Source organism: Leptopilina boulardi, unplaced genomic scaffold (assembly GCF_019393585.1).
Source record: "Leptopilina boulardi isolate dan_hultmark-lab unplaced genomic scaffold, ZJU_Lbou_2.1 LbouV2_211, whole genome shotgun sequence".
NCBI classification, from domain to species: domain Eukaryota; kingdom Metazoa; phylum Arthropoda; class Insecta; order Hymenoptera; family Figitidae; genus Leptopilina; species Leptopilina boulardi.
In genome coordinates, this window is record NW_026137765.1 from 1086700 (window position 1) to 1102670 (window position 15971).

The window sequence follows — 15971 nt, forward strand, 5'->3', positions numbered from 1 at the left end:
CGATTACAATGATTGATGTAATTTACCTGCGCTGATCCCATGACCAATTGATCTGATAAAATTTCATCTACATTATATTTTTTTTTGTGCTATAAGGGCACCATTTATTTCTCGCATCTGTTTTAAACTTTTTAACGAGAAATTGCAAAGTAGTGTAAAATATATTTTATATAAATGTTGCAATAATATTATCTGCACTTTGAAAATCGATGTTTAACACACCAAATAACAAGCAATATAATACATATATTTTATCCATATATATATATATATTGTTATCTCACAATACAAATCTAAATTTGTAAAAGCATTAGTAAAAGTAATTTATAATAATTAGTTTACATCCATTAAATAAGTAATTTTATATTGAGAGGAAAATTTCTCATACATTATTCTCTTTGAGAATAATTCCCCTAAAAGTAGATTTTATTCTTCTTTAGTTTTTTCCTTTAGTATTGAGAGAATTTAAACAGAAGAAATTAATTTTTCATTCCTTTTTCAAAACCAATGAATTCGTTCTTTCTGCTCAAATTGAGAATAGTATTTGTATTGATACAAAAAAAGAATAGATTTTGAAACAAATTTTTTTTTTTAGAAAAATCACAATAATCCGCTAAAACAAATATCACTTTTTTTCCGCGATATATTTATTTACTTTTTGTAAAAGAAGAATGTAAAAATTTTATTGACAAAACTATTTGAAAAAAAGTTTATAGTAAACTATGAATCGAATAATATTTTATTGTTATTTGTCATATATTAATCTTGCAGTGAAATGTTAAATAAATAACATGGGAAAAAAGAGATAAATAAATTGAAGTTCGCCGAGTAAAATATTATAATAGATGTAAAATTCAGTATAAAGAACAATTGCATTGTTTGGCATTATATGTTTATGATTTGAAACAATAGTTTATTTCTTTTTAATTTTTTAGTTCTTGCCCACTCTTTAAGAATTACTAAAGAGTAGTATAAATTCTGTGAATTTGTTTACCATTTTCCTTTTTTTTTATTTTTTTTAATATAAAATTTAAATAACAATAATTATTTCTTTTTCATTTCATTATAAGGCTGTGTGTAAAGTTTAATAAAAATTATTTTTCTTTCTTTTATTTTTATTGGGCTGTAAAATTTCATATAAAATTTCAACACAATTTTTATCTTCAATTGTGCTTTTATACTTTTTATGACATATATAAATAGATACGAGTGTATTATGAATTAATTGATAAAAGAATTATTATTCTTGGGCTACTTTAACAAATTATTTTCACAAGCAAAACGATCTTTTATGATCTATTGTGCTATATATGTCTATTAATAAATTAATCATTTTTTTCTTCTATATAAAAATAATTGGAGTGAAAGTTTTATCGATATATGTATGAGAGACATATGAGGTTTTATTTAAAATTATATTTTCTTCATTTTAATCAACAATGACAATTAAATAATCGAGTAAAATGAAATTTAAATTATATTGTAAATACTTTTTTTATTTTATTAATTTTGAAATAATTAATATAACATGTCTGGCTAAAATTGAATCTGCAATAATAACGAATATTTTTAGTTTTATAATTAAATTATAAATGTGAATTTTTTTTTTTCAAATAAATTTTTATTTCTTTCCAGACGAAGTGAAATTATAAATGTTATTTTTTAAATTGAAATTAGAGTTTATTAAATATTATCAAGAAAATTGATATTTCGAGATTTGTACTATCGGTTATGTGATAAAACATTTAATTGTTATTACTGATTCCAAAGTTTTTTTAAAAAAGTCAGTTAAATATATATTTTTATCAATTAAGTATTTAAATTTTTTTTTTAAATACGAAAACTATTATTAAATTGATTTTTTTAATTTGTTATTATTGATTTTTTGTCCTTAGTTATAATATTCTTTTCTTATAAGGATTTTTTTAAATAAAATTTTGTTGGTATTAGTCTATTTTCTAGTATTGTTATTATTTAAAAACTAGGGCTACAAATTTATTTCATTTTTTTACGTGTATGAAATGAGACCAACATTTTATACAATGCGTATAAAAGTAAAAAAAAAGTAATAAAAAGTAAACAAAAAAATAATAAAACATTTGTCATTGGCTTTATTTGCACAAATTATTAATAATAACGTTAATTTTTCTAAAGAGATTTGGTTAAATGTTTTTTTTTTTAAATGATACTAGTGTAAAAAAATATGATAGAAAAATAAAGTATATATACATGGGAGGTAAACATTTATAAATGCGAAGGGTGAAAAAATATTTAAAAAAAAAAAAACTAAAAAACAAATGGAATAAGAAATTGTAAGAGTATTCGATTTTCGGCGTTTTTCGTTCTTTATAATCTACCTGAGTAGGTGAACGTTTAAGTGTTTGCACTGGCAGAAGGCACATTTTGCAAAATTAATCGATTAAATATTGTACAAAAAGGTTTATGTATAATAACTTATCATTATTTTAAATTCATTATTATAAATCAAATTGAAAATTGCGAAAATTATAATTAGCTAATTTTATTAAAAAAAAGGAATTATCAAATAATTTTTCAGTTTTTAATTTAATTGTATGTAAATAAAAAGGAAAATATTATTTTATATTAGCCAATTACAATTTCGCTAAATTCTAATGAAATCTCTTTTTTTTCTACAGTAATTATTATAAATTATTGTCGCCTTATTGTAAAGATGTGAAATTAATTTTTTTGTCACATGATTAGTTTAGTTGTAAAAAATTTAATTCTATATTGCTATTCATTTTTAATAAGAAAAGTTTTTCATTGAGAAAATTTATTCAAAAAAATTTTCAACAAGAAAATTTTCTGTTAATTTTCGATAAAAATTTGGAAATAATTTTACGACGAAAAGAGAATTTTCTCCAGAATGAAAAAAAATTTTCCAAGAAAATTATTTTTCCGGTTACATTTTTCGAAAAAAAAAAAAAAATATTGAGTATAATATCGAAGCACAATATGTTTATAAAAAGATATAGGTTTTTTTTTAAGTGCACTTTTCGAGTAAAATTTCTTATTCTTTTTTTTTGGACAAATTTTTTTTTTTCGATCATTTAGTATCCTTGGAAATTTCTACCAGGTCCTGGTGTATCGAATCGTGGTTGTCCTTCATAGGATACTTGAGCTGAAAAACCGTGTTTCCAATCGGCTGTATAGCGAACAATTTGTAGTCTTCCGTCTGGTAATTGAACTCGATATTCCCCTCGTGTAACATCACCATCACTAATAGCGTTATGCGAATAATCATTTCCAAAAGCGTCCTCCTTTACGGCATAATTGAAATCAAAAGGCATGCCTGGCTCATGGTGACCGTGATCGTGCTAAAATAAATGGTTAAATTTATTATTTATTTGTGCAAAATTGAGGAAACAAAGTAATTTTTTAATTTTATGGTTCAAATTTATTTTTAAAGTGTCAAAAATATTTTTATTTTTTGATAAATTATATTTTTAAATTAGAAAAAAATGGAATTGTTATAATAGTTGTGAATTTTTTTTAAGGCAACAATTTTCTTGGTGATGTAAAAAAGAAATATGTTTGAAGTAGATAGAGCTATTTTTTAAGGCAACATAAGTGGAACAATTATTTTTGGCTTAGACAAAATTTTTTTTTAAATAGAAAAAAAAGATTAGTGAAGCATTGTTTTATTTTTAAGTAGAGAAAGCAGTTTTCGGTCAGACAATATGTTTTTTAAAAGTAAAAAGTGGATGGTTAGATAGATTTTGTTCATCTATAAGTAGAAAAAGCATTTTTTGTCAAGACAACGTTTTTTTCAAGGAGACAAAGTAGATTGATTAGGAAGAATTTAATTTTTAAGTAGAAAAATCAGTTTTCGTTTAAACAAAATGATTTATAGGTAGATAAAATTATCAGATTGAGAAAAAATTTACTGTCTAAGTAGAAAAAAGTATTTATCGATCAGACAAAATGTTTTTTTAAGTATACGACATAAATTGGTTAGATAGACTTTTAAGTAGAATAGTATTTTAGTAGAAAAGGTAGTTTATGATCAGACAATTCGTTTGTCATCAGTTTTCGTTCAGATAAATTAATTTTTAGGTAGATTAAAGAGTTTGGTAAGGTTTTTTTTTATTTTTAAGTAGAAAAAACATTTTTCTGTCAGATGGTTTGTTATTTAAAAGTAGAAATATTTTTTTTGTTTAGCAGTTATTTATAAGTAGAAAAGGCAGTTTTTGATCAGACATAGTGTTGTTTAATTACATAAAATTTATTGTACAAGAAAACATGTAATTCTTAAGTAGAACAAATATTTTTTGATCAGACAATATGTATTATAAAAATGAAAAAAATAGATTTGTTAATCCAGCCTTTTGTTCTTTTAGTAGAAAAGGGAATTTTTTTAGACAATGTTGTTTATAAAGTAGAAAAAGAAGTTTTGTTAATCAGAATTCACTTTTTAAGTAGTAAACGCAGTTTATACTCAGGCAACATGTATTTCAAACATAGAAAAATTATTCCATTTAGACAAATGTTATTTTGAAGTAGAGAAATCAGTTTATGGTCAGCCAGTCTGGTTTTTAAATATAGGAAAAGTTGTTTGGTTAGGAAGATATTATTTTGAAGTAGAAAAATCAGTTTATGGTCAGCCAGTCTGGTTTTTAAATATAGGAAAAGTTGTTTGGTTAGGAAGATATTATTTTGAAGTAGAAAAATCAGTTTATGGTCAGACAGTGTAATTTGTTAAAAGTAGGGAAAATAGTTTGGTTAGACAGATTTTTTCAGTAGAAAAAGTAGTTTATGGTCAGACAGTGTGATTTTTAAAAATAGAAAAAAGTAGTTTGGTTAAGTAGATATTATTTTCAAGTTGAAATAGTAGATTTAAATTAGACAAACCGATTTTCTAATTTTTAACAATAGTTTTGTTAGTTTTTTTTTTATTTTGAAGTAGAAAAATCAGTTTTCGAACAGACTATATCTCTTTTTCAAAATAATAAGCAGTGGCTTTTGGGTAGAATTGCACTTTAAGTAGAAAATCCAGTTTTCGATCAGACAAAGTAGATAAAATTAATTTATCTAATATTAGGAATATTAATTTCCTCTGTTTTACAATTGACGCATAAAGCAGCATTTACTGTAATTTCATAATTATTTTCTCTCTCAGTAGGCGGAGTAAATGATTAGGTATTATTATTATTATTATCATTTATTATCTATTAGTTATACGGCTTCTATTTGTAATAAAATAATATTTCCAATAAATTATTCTATCAATGCATCGCATATATAATGATTTCATCGAAATGCAATGATACATATATAATTATATTCGCGTGTGTAATACAATATATTCACTATATCTGTTAATTTTAGTGAAATCAAACCAAAAAAAAAAGTATTCACATCTGTATCTGATTACCATTTTGTTTTAGCATATTATTGTATATTCAATTATAAACGAAACTAATATAGACAATAGATTTTGCAAAACTATGATGATAAATTTAATGTTATATTCTAGAAATGAAAAAGTTTTTTGAAATGTTCTTTTGTTTAAATTTTGTAATCTCTTTATAAATTGTACATTTTCATTTGGAAACGAGTTTTCATTTTATTTTTTATGTATAGTTTTATTATTATTTCATTCATTGGGAGGAAGAATAAAAATATTAGAATCGTTATATGCGGCTAGTGATTTAATAATTGTATAGTAGGGCATTTATAAATTTCTCAAATACCATTGAGATTAAATATTTTATAATAGAGTGAGATATTCAACTATAAAATTTCTTTTGAAATATTTATATATATATATTGAATGGAATTGATTTCATAAGCTATCATCTTAGAAAATGATAAAAAGCTATATATTATTATTGATGCGTTAGACATTAAGATAATTTATTTGATTATCCTTTCTGCATCATTGTCTTTCAATAAAGAATAGATTGACAAATAAAGTTTAATAAATCAAATAGTGACATTATGTCAAAATACTTATGTATATTGTTCATAAATGAATTTTTGCTTATTAAATAAAATCCAGAATTTTTTTTAAAGGGATTTTCTGATTTAGAATTGTCCAAAAAGTTTAGTTGTAAAATAAGTATTATACAAAAATTTAATATATATTTTTTCTGAGTGAGTCTTGCTTAAAAAATTATTATTATTTTCGAAGCTTTTTGAGCTCGAATATAAGTTTAATTATCATTTTTACATGTATATAGTGGGAACTTATAATGCATCATTTCGTGGAAGTTTTCTTGAAAAGAGTTTTTAAAAAGTTGGATAAATATTCTTTTAAAGTGCTTGGGGCGATAAGGGAATTTCTCATTTTTGAACGGCTCTTCGTCAACTGGGTAAAAAGCTTTTTTCCTTTGCTGTTGAGAAGGACATACATATTTTGAATTCATTCTCAGTTATTTCTATCGTTGTATATATGTGTGTATGCAACCAAGTTCGTAATTTTTGTTTCAAACGTCAAAAGTACGTTCGTCTCGAGATAAAAAATAAAAAAAAAGCTTGAAAGAATGAAAGAAGTAAGTCGCGAGCACACACGTGAGAACAGTTTTGAAATAGGGTCCCGTCTTGGAAAAAAGCATGTTGCCGCGAGATATGAAAGAAACATTTCTTTCCTAGTGTGGTGGCCTTTTTTTTTTTTTATTTTTTTTTTTTTTGCGAAACGCATTCGTATAGTGATATCGTTGCTCGTAAAAAGTTTGAGCCGCTGGCAAGTAAACTTCAACGCGCGCGCGCCTTTACTCACGTTGTTAGATTGCAGATTCTCTGTTTATGTTTTAACCAAGACGAGCCGTGAGTGTTCTATACTCCTACTATAGGAGCATAAATAGGTGTGTCCATTTGTAAGATATCAAATTTTTTTCTACTTTTTTTTTTCTGTTCATCGTCGTCCATTTGCGACAGTCATATTTCTCGAGATTTTTATCAGGCATACGATGTTAAGACAAGTTTCTTGAAAAAATATTCTCCTTTTTTTTTACACTTCATAAAAGATAACAGAATTTTTCCCATATAACATCTTTTTCTATTAAGATGTTGACTTTAAAAAAAAAAATTATTATTTGTTGTTAACAATTTAAAAAAAAAAATTTTTTTTTTGTCATTAGCCAAAAGTTTTGAACGTTCAAATGAACGAAATATTTTTTTGCAACTTCTTTAAGTACGAATTTTATTACAAAATATTGTTTTAAATATCTAAAAAGAAATTATTATTTTAATAATTGTTTAATTTACTGTTTTATTTTACATTGACATCATAATTTTTGATAATTTATAGATTAAAAAAAATATTTCGTTCATTTGAACGTTCAGAACTTTTGGCTCATTTTTTGTCAGGTTTACGAATCAGTAATTCGCTCTTAGAAAATTCGAGAACATAAATTTTTTATCTGAGGAATTTATACTCTTTTTTTTTTTGGGAAATATTTTTCATCTTTTGTTAACACAGAAAATTATAAGGTATTAAAATAAGCTGCAACGCTTTTCTGTGAATAATTTGTAAATAAAATAATGGAATTTTTTGAAAACTTACATCAATAGCGTTGCCATTATTTCCTGATGGCGAACCAGGATAATCGGGAAATCCTGGTGTGGGTCTTGGTCCAGGTGTGGGATAACCACCACCTCCGGTAGTGGGTCGTGGTCCAGGTGTGGGAAAACCGGGTGTGGGCCTTGGTCCTGGACCAGGATACGTTGGTCTACCACCTGGTGTTGAAGGCCTCGATGGTCCCGTGGGAAAAGTGGGGGTTGGTCTCGTTGGACCTACTGGAAATGTTGGCCTTTGCGATGGGAATCCCGTCGTTGGCCTTGGAAATGTTCCAGGCGGTTTATTGTAGTCATAACCACCTTTCGTTGGCTCTGGTGGTAGATACGTGTTTCTTCTTGTACCTGGTGGCAAATCACAGACAACAGTGGCCACTGCCAAACAGAGAACTGTTATCTATGAAAAGAAAAATTAAAGAATCTAATCAGAAAAAAAATTATTCTCATTGTCAAATTTGAGTAAAAAAAAAATATTGCAAATAATTTTTTTTTCCAATGAATTATTTTTGTAGATGAAAAGATTCGAAAGGAGTAGGAATAAAAATTATTTGCATTATTGAACGGTTTTAAAGGGAAGGACGAACAGAAGATAAAGAGAGAAAAAGAGAGAGAGAGAGAGAGAGGATTAGTAGAAACCTGTCACTAATTGCTGAATGAGTTAGATTAAGATAGAGATAGGCATTAATGCGATGTTGAGTGTTGACTTACAAAGTAACATTTCCTTACGGTATCTTGACTGTTAAAAGATGGCTTTACAAGAATCAGTAGGTATTATAAATCAACACCTATTACTCAATTCACTCGAGGATTATAACTCGAGGAAAATGATAAGTTATTTCTTTTGAAATATAAACTAACGATTAAGTTTATAAAATATATATCTAATCATTATCTTTGTGGTTTTATAAATTTCCTCTTATTTTAAAAAAGCAAATTTATTATAAATATCACATACTGATTAAGGGGAATTAAAATTATACACTGAAATATAAATTTGATTCATGTAAATGATTACTTGACTATTTAAATATTTACTTGAATCAATTTATTTTTATTTAAAGCAATAATTTCTGTATTTGAAATAAATACCATCTTAAATAATAATTATTTATTTGCAGTCAAGTATTTGAATCAAATAAATTTGATATTTATATGAGAAAATTAATCGTAAATAGAAGTCGATCAATCGGCCTTTTGTCAGAAACAAAAGATTTTAAATAATATGAGAAAAAAAGTTCAATAAGTTAATTATCTCAGAAAATAGTTTAGTTTTTTTTTCAACATTTGTTTTGAAGGGTTCAATTTCTTGCGATGAAAACTTTATGTAGCTGCAGTTATTTTATGAGAGTTCTAAAAGAAAGGAGCGGAAAATAAACCAAATAAGTTTAAGAAGAAAAAGCAAAATTACTAAACGTAATAAAAAAAAATATATATATATAGAGAGAGAGAGAAAGAAAGATAGAGGTACGGAAGTAAACGAAAATCGAAAGCAGAAAGAAATAGAAAACCATTTCAAAGGATTAGAAAACTAAAGAAAAACATTCATTCAATTACTTATTTTAGATTCTTTAATATAATAAAAGAATTTTCTCTCAATATATGCAGGAAATATATATATATATATATATATATATATATATATATATATATATATATATATATATATATATATATATATATATATATATATATATTCATGGAATTTTCGAAAAAGAAATGAAAAAATTTTTTTTTTCATCAATACAATTAGAAAATTATACGTTACACTTTTTATGATGTAATTATTACACACTTCTTTTTTTTATCAATAGATCATTACACATTGCGTTGTTTGCTTCTGTATATATAATAGACAGTCGGTGTTTTGAAAGAGTCATAAAAAAAGGTAATCAACATTACTAAGATGATTCTTAGCGCCAATCTTAACAAGAGTAAAATATGTGTGCTACTTTCTCCTATATTAGGATCTATGAAGAATTAATAATGTATTTTAAGATGATCATTTAAGAATTCTTTTTGAATACAAATCATTTTTTTTTTTTTTTTTTTAATGAACTTACTGATTGGTTCAGTTTGATAATAAATTATTTTTCTTTTTCATTATACATTCTTTTTAGAATGACACCCAGGGAAACGATTTTGGTATATTTTATTTATGGAAATTTTTTTTTCCAAGTTTGCAAGATTCAATTTTGTTTTCGATTTTTTTTTTGTTTTAGGACTCGATTTATAGGGGTGTGTTTTTTTTTGGGTCAGGAAAACTTTTAAATTATGCAAGATCTAGAGAGAGAGATAGAGTGCGAGATTGAAATAAACCTATGTTCGACCGCTAATAATAAGATTGTCCTTTTCAGAGGTTGGAATGCCAAATGCTGCACTTTTCGATTCAAAGAATTTATATATACGTGCACCTGCTCAAAAGAACGATTGTGAGGAAGTCATAGGGCAAACCATTAGTATCTCAATGTCGAGAACATTGGTATCTTATATATTAGCAATAAATGTTGCGCATAAACCGCTCCTCTTTTTCCCTTTCAGTCATAGCGCCTAGAAACTTGATTTGAAAAGTTCATGTTACACGCAGTGGGAGTAACGTTTATACTGATACATCTCTCAGCAATCTCTTTAGATTAATGATATTCAAACATCTAAGATGACAAGTTGATTCAAGACTTGAGAAATATTTAATAATAATTTTATATTTTAAAACGTTGGGTTCATTTACTATCATATTTCTTCTTTACATTTAATTTGCAATGTCATTTTTAGGGTGCTTATTGATTTATAAATTGGAATTCAAGAAAAAATTGTAAATATACACTCGAAAAAAAAATTGTTTGAAACAACCAAATAAATGTTTTGCTAATAATCAAACATTTGTCTGAATCAACCAATAATTTATTAGGCTAATTGAAATTCTTTCTTTAATAGAAAGATTTATTAAAATAAACCAAACGTTTATTTAGATCAAATAAATATATATTTAATTCAAACAAATTTTAAAAATAACCAAAAAATGATTTTTAACTTTAAAATATCTAAATACCAAAAGAAAATAATAGAATTTTATTGAAATTAAAAAACTAATTATTAATGCGGAAATTTTCTAAATGAGATAAAATTCTTATGGAATGATGCTTCTAAAGATGAAAGTTAATGTAGATTTAACACTAAGAAAAAAAGGAAAAAAAAAAAAATAATCGATTGGAACTTGCGGTTGGATAATGTAAACTCAATTAGAGATATTTAATCGTGCAAAAAAATCATTTGAAAAAGAGGCATTTTCCTTCATTGAAAAATATTGCCAGGGATGCAGAATTACGAGAGCCATAAATTAGTTCAACGTACATAAAGAAAGAGGAAAAGAACAAAAAAAAAAAAAAAAAAACATGAATTATAGACGATTTTAAATGAGCTAAAAGTGATGCTTAAAGAATTATAATAATTTTTTTTTATACTTTCCAATAATTCAAGTTAATATTGACTGTATTTAGATTCGATAAATTATAAAATCAACGAGAATAAAAATCAGAATAAAAATAAAAGTATTTATAACGTGCAACAATTCTCAAGGATTATCTGCTCGTTCACGTGAACTTTGTTTTTAATTAATAAATGTTTTTTTGTTACAATAAAATGTTAAAAATTAGTTTTTTTTAAACCAGAAAGTATTAATATACTTTTGCGGGAAAAATAAGTTAAAATTTTTCAAATTCAGAGTTTTTAATTCATATTCGTTTAATTTTTTTTTTTTTTTTTAATAAGAAAAGGATGCAGCCCTTGTGAAATAATGATCATTACTCTTTCTCTCTGTATGTTACGTAACGAATCTATTTAACCTACGTAGTTTAAAGAAACTACCGTAAAATAAATGATGAATTCTCTTTTCAAGAACTCTTCAGCGCAGTGCGCGCGTTTGCCTTATTTAAATAAATCTATTGCGCTCGATGAGCATTTATCCTCATAAATAACTAACGTAAGAGCTTTATGGGAATTTCATCGTTTCTCTCTGTTACTCTCTTGAGAAAATTTTAACTATATATATATATATATATATACATATATGCGCCAATGGTACTAGTCACTTATTCAACGAAGATGCAATAATTGAAACTGAAACTATTCGCTTTCCACGTGAAAGCATCTCTTCCGATTGAACGCGTTACATAATCCAATGAGTGTATACCCGATTGTGTTTCGAAACTATCAATGTCGTTACGCTCAACTCATCCAAAGCTTCTATTAGAGATCATTTTCAATTTTATATGCTTTCAAAATTGCTTGCAAACAAGACGAATTTCTCTCGAAAAATTTTTTACTCAATTTAAAAAAAAAGAAAAATAATTTTTTTTTCTATTGTATTTTTGTTATTGTATAAATAATTTTGCATTTTTTTTTAAACATAATTTTCTTCAATTTTATATAAATCTAAAATTTCCAAGAAATTTATTTTTCTACATTGATGTGAAATCGAAAATATATATATATATATATATATATTGAACGTGTGGAATTATTCATAATTCGCACATACGCTCGTGATGTGTTGCCGCAGTTCAAACACGTGCTTATAGCAGAAATGATGATCTATTGGCCACGATAGCAAAATGTTTGATGACGATCGTTTTCTACTTATACGCATCGTAAAATCGAACGTAAATGTCGTACAACTATGTTTCCTTATTGTGCGACATTTTTCAATGAAAAAAAAAAAAATATAAATATACTTTTTTATAACCTATATGCGTGATTGTTATACGCGAAAGAAAATTGCTTTCTTTTGTATTTTATATATATATATACAATATATAAGAATAGAAGGATATTTTCTCTCTAGAGGCAACTGATAAATTTTTTTTTTTTTTATTACTTATATTAATAAATAAAAGTAAAAAAAATAATTATTCTTTTATAAAAGAAAATTCATTTATATTGTTATAAACACTAATTATATAATATTATACTTATATGTACATAATTATGACACTATTAATCATAGTGTATTTTATAAAATATTAAATTAATTTTTTGAATCAAGATAATAAATAAATAATATTCTAAGAATTTAGTAAAAATGAATTGTTTTCTTTTTCAAAAATGGAATAAAAAATTCACTTTGAGAATTAATTTTTTGTTTAATAATTTAATTTGAGGCCATATAATAACTTCAAGACTAATATAATACAATAGTAAGAAAATTTTCTAAAGAACAAAAGTATCATTTGCCTCTTTCCCATCTCATACACAATTGTAATTAGAAAAAAAAATTGAGGATAATTATCTAAACTTTTGTATTTTTAATAATTAATTATGAAAAAAAAAATAAATGTAAATAAATAATAGCGAATAAATATGAAAATAAGTAAATAATAATTAACGAATATAAATAATAAATTTATAAACAAAAATAAAATAGCAAAATAAATAAAAATCTATTAATAAAATAAATAAAAATAAGTAATCAATAAAAGTTAATTAATTTAGTAAATTTAATTTTTGTTAAAATTTAATCGAAAACTATAATTTCTTTTGGCAATTTTTCTATTTTGAGTATATGTTGTCTAAAAATAAAAATTGTAAAATTCCATACTGTAGTGTGAACTCGGTTTTGTGAAGTAGAATAGAGAAAATTAAAATAATTATAAAACACTGCAGTTTTACCCGTTGGAACTTTTGTAAGATTACAAACCCCCGAGAAAACGAGAAACTAGAAATACGAGATACAAAACATGAAGAGGCATATAGTGGAAAGCACAACGGATAACTAGAGATACGTATATATATATATATATATATATATATATATATATATATATATATATATATATAAAACACACGAAAAATAAAACGTTAAACTTGAAATGTATTTTCTCTTTCACAGTTTCCAGTGAAATCCAATCTATTGTTTCGTAGACTTCTTTTAATTCTTGTCTGTTGCAAAGAAGCTGTTTACTAAAGAGATTGGAATTCTTTCCATTTTTGAAAAAAAAAATAATTTATTTTTGTCGGAAAATTAAATTTTCTTTTGCATTTTTCAAAAGCATCAGTTTTCAAATATTTTTCTTCTATCCCGTTACAAAAGAAGTAAATGTTTTTTCCTTAATTTATTCTCTCTAAATGTTTAATTATATAGTTTATTATTATTTATTATAATTTAATTTTTTTCTGAACTAAAATAAAAAAATTAGAATTTAGAAAAAAGTTTATTACAAAATTTTGTAAAAATTGCTTAAAAAATTAATAAAAAAAAAAACTAATTGTTCATTGATTATTATTAGTGACTAATTAACTAATTATTAGTAACTATAGTCACTAATTAATGGAAAATTTTTTAATTAATTTAAATCAAAAATACAGTTTTTGTTAAAAGAAAAATGTGAAAATATCTCAATTATTTCAGTAATATTAAATTTTTTGTCTTAATCGTTTTATCTGTATTAAACAAAAAAAAAAATGTTTAGCTTAGCTTATAAAAAGTATTAATAGTAAAATAAAAAAAAGTAGAATTATTTTTTGTGCTTTACAAACCAGATTTAACGAGAAAGCTTTTATCCACTATACGTGAATAAAACATAACTTTTTGAAAAACTTTTTTCTAAAATCTCATAAATTGTGCAATTTTTGAATTACTCTTTTGAATTAGATAAGAGGTATTTACAAATTAAGTTTATTTTAATTTAATTGTATTAATAAATGAATAATAATTAGTTAAATAAAATAATAATGATTAATAATCAAAAATAAATTATAATAATAGTACACGCAGAGAAATGATTTATTTGAACCAAATAAAATATATTTGAGTTAAATAAACGTATATTTGTCTCAGAGCCTACTAACTTATTTATTTAGCGTAAATAAAAGTTTTATTTGTCAGAAATAAATTTTTCTTTGCCTCAAATAAATTTTTTATTTCAATGAAATAAAATATATTTGCAACAAATAAATGAGTTAGTAGGCTCGGAGGCAAATATACCATTTCTCTGAGTGTTGTTAACTCTAATTAATTAATAATTAATAATTAATAATTAATAATTAATAATTAATAATTAATAATTAATAATTAATAATTAATAATTAATAATTAATAATTAATAATTAATAATTAATAATTAATAATTAATAATTAATAATTAATAATTAATAATTAATAATTAATAATTAATAATTAATAATTAATAATTAATAATTAATAATTAATAATTAATAATTAATAATTAATAATTAATAATTAATAATTAATAATTAATAATTAATAATTAATAATTAATAATTAATAATTAAATAAATAGGAATGAATATTGTCATTCTTTTTTTTTTTTTTTGAATAAGTGGTATCCATTTAGCTTGAAAGCTTTTTTTATGTAAAATCACTTTTTGGACCCCTTGTCAAATTTATATTGTATATACTTTTCTCAGTCTCTCGTAAAAGTGAAATTTTATTTAGATGGCAGCACTGTTCCTCGATCACTGTCTCTTATTTTTCGAAATAAAGACACTCACTATTTTTTTCTAAATCCGATATAGAAAAATTCTGTCCAAAAAAGACTAGGTATATTTCACAAAGGATGATGGGGGAGGGGGGGGCAAGAAACCACGAATCTTCTCTGAAGGATAAAAAATCACCTCTCCTCTCCCTCTAGGATACCATCCACGAACGTATTTCAAGTTTCCCCCTTTCACTATGTCTCGTCAAGTATTCAGAGATCGAAGAATTCCTTCGGGGATTCATATCGAGGAATTTTCCTTTTCCAATGGGAATTTGGATTATCATCCCGCAGATGGTAACTCTCTCTCTCTCTCTCTTTTGGGCAAATACAATTCGAATTGGGCAAAGAAAGGCAGCTTAAAGAACTTCATTGGAATCTTCGATTCGTTTCACTGTTGATGATAATGACGTACCTGTAGATGAAACATGTTTCCGGGCTTTTTTTTCGCTGGAGGCCCGTTACCGATATTTTATTTATAAAAAAAATAAATAAATAAAACACCAAAAATATTAAACTTGTTGCCAATCCTTTTTTCAACGATTATTTTTGACACTTCCGCCCTATTTTCGGGAATTATTATTGTTTTTTGAAAAAATTTAGGCGCGAAAACGAATGAAAATTAAATGAATATTCATGTGGTACCGGCCCGACGATGGATGAAGTCGATGGGTGACTGCTCGCCATGCCGCCGGCTTGTGTTTATATAGTGTTGGGCCTAATAAGATGATCCTTCAACTCTCTTAGGAACGCGAGAGAAGAGAGCAGCACAATATCGATAGAGGGGCCACCCTTCCTTTACTATACCATTGGTTTACCTTGCCTTCGAACCTGGCAGAGGCCAACCGCGAGGGGGCAAATCGTGATCAAAGTTCTATCATTCTCGTGAGAGGAGAGCTCTAGATCGAGCAAGGACCAGCAATTGATTCTCTTGATGTCGGGAGA

General features: G+C 24.9%; 1 protein-coding gene and 1 long non-coding RNA gene across 2 annotated transcripts in view; one reads left to right on the plus strand and one right to left on the minus strand.

The window, feature by feature from the left end:
* Positions 1-15971, plus strand: part of LOC127278785 (uncharacterized) — a 107872-nt gene that overhangs the window by 28840 nt on the left and 63061 nt on the right. The window lies entirely within an intron of this gene.
* Positions 2089-15704, minus strand: LOC127278782 (translation initiation factor IF-2-like). The gene is made up of 3 exons (XM_051300660.1): positions 15442-15704; positions 7529-7936; positions 2089-3338 (listed from the first exon to the last, which is right to left on the minus strand). The coding sequence occupies exons 1-3, from the start codon at positions 15454-15456 to the stop codon at positions 3072-3074; spliced, it is 690 nt and encodes a 229-aa protein (XP_051156617.1). The 5' UTR covers positions 15457-15704; the 3' UTR covers positions 2089-3071.

What these genes read in the sequence shown, in the direction of transcription:
- LOC127278782 (XM_051300660.1), bottom strand. An exon ending in ATAATGGCAACGCTATTGAT is followed by an intron (nt 3,339 to 7,528) that starts GTAAGTTTTCAA and finishes CATTTATTTTAG; the next exon opens with CACGATCACGGTCACCATGA.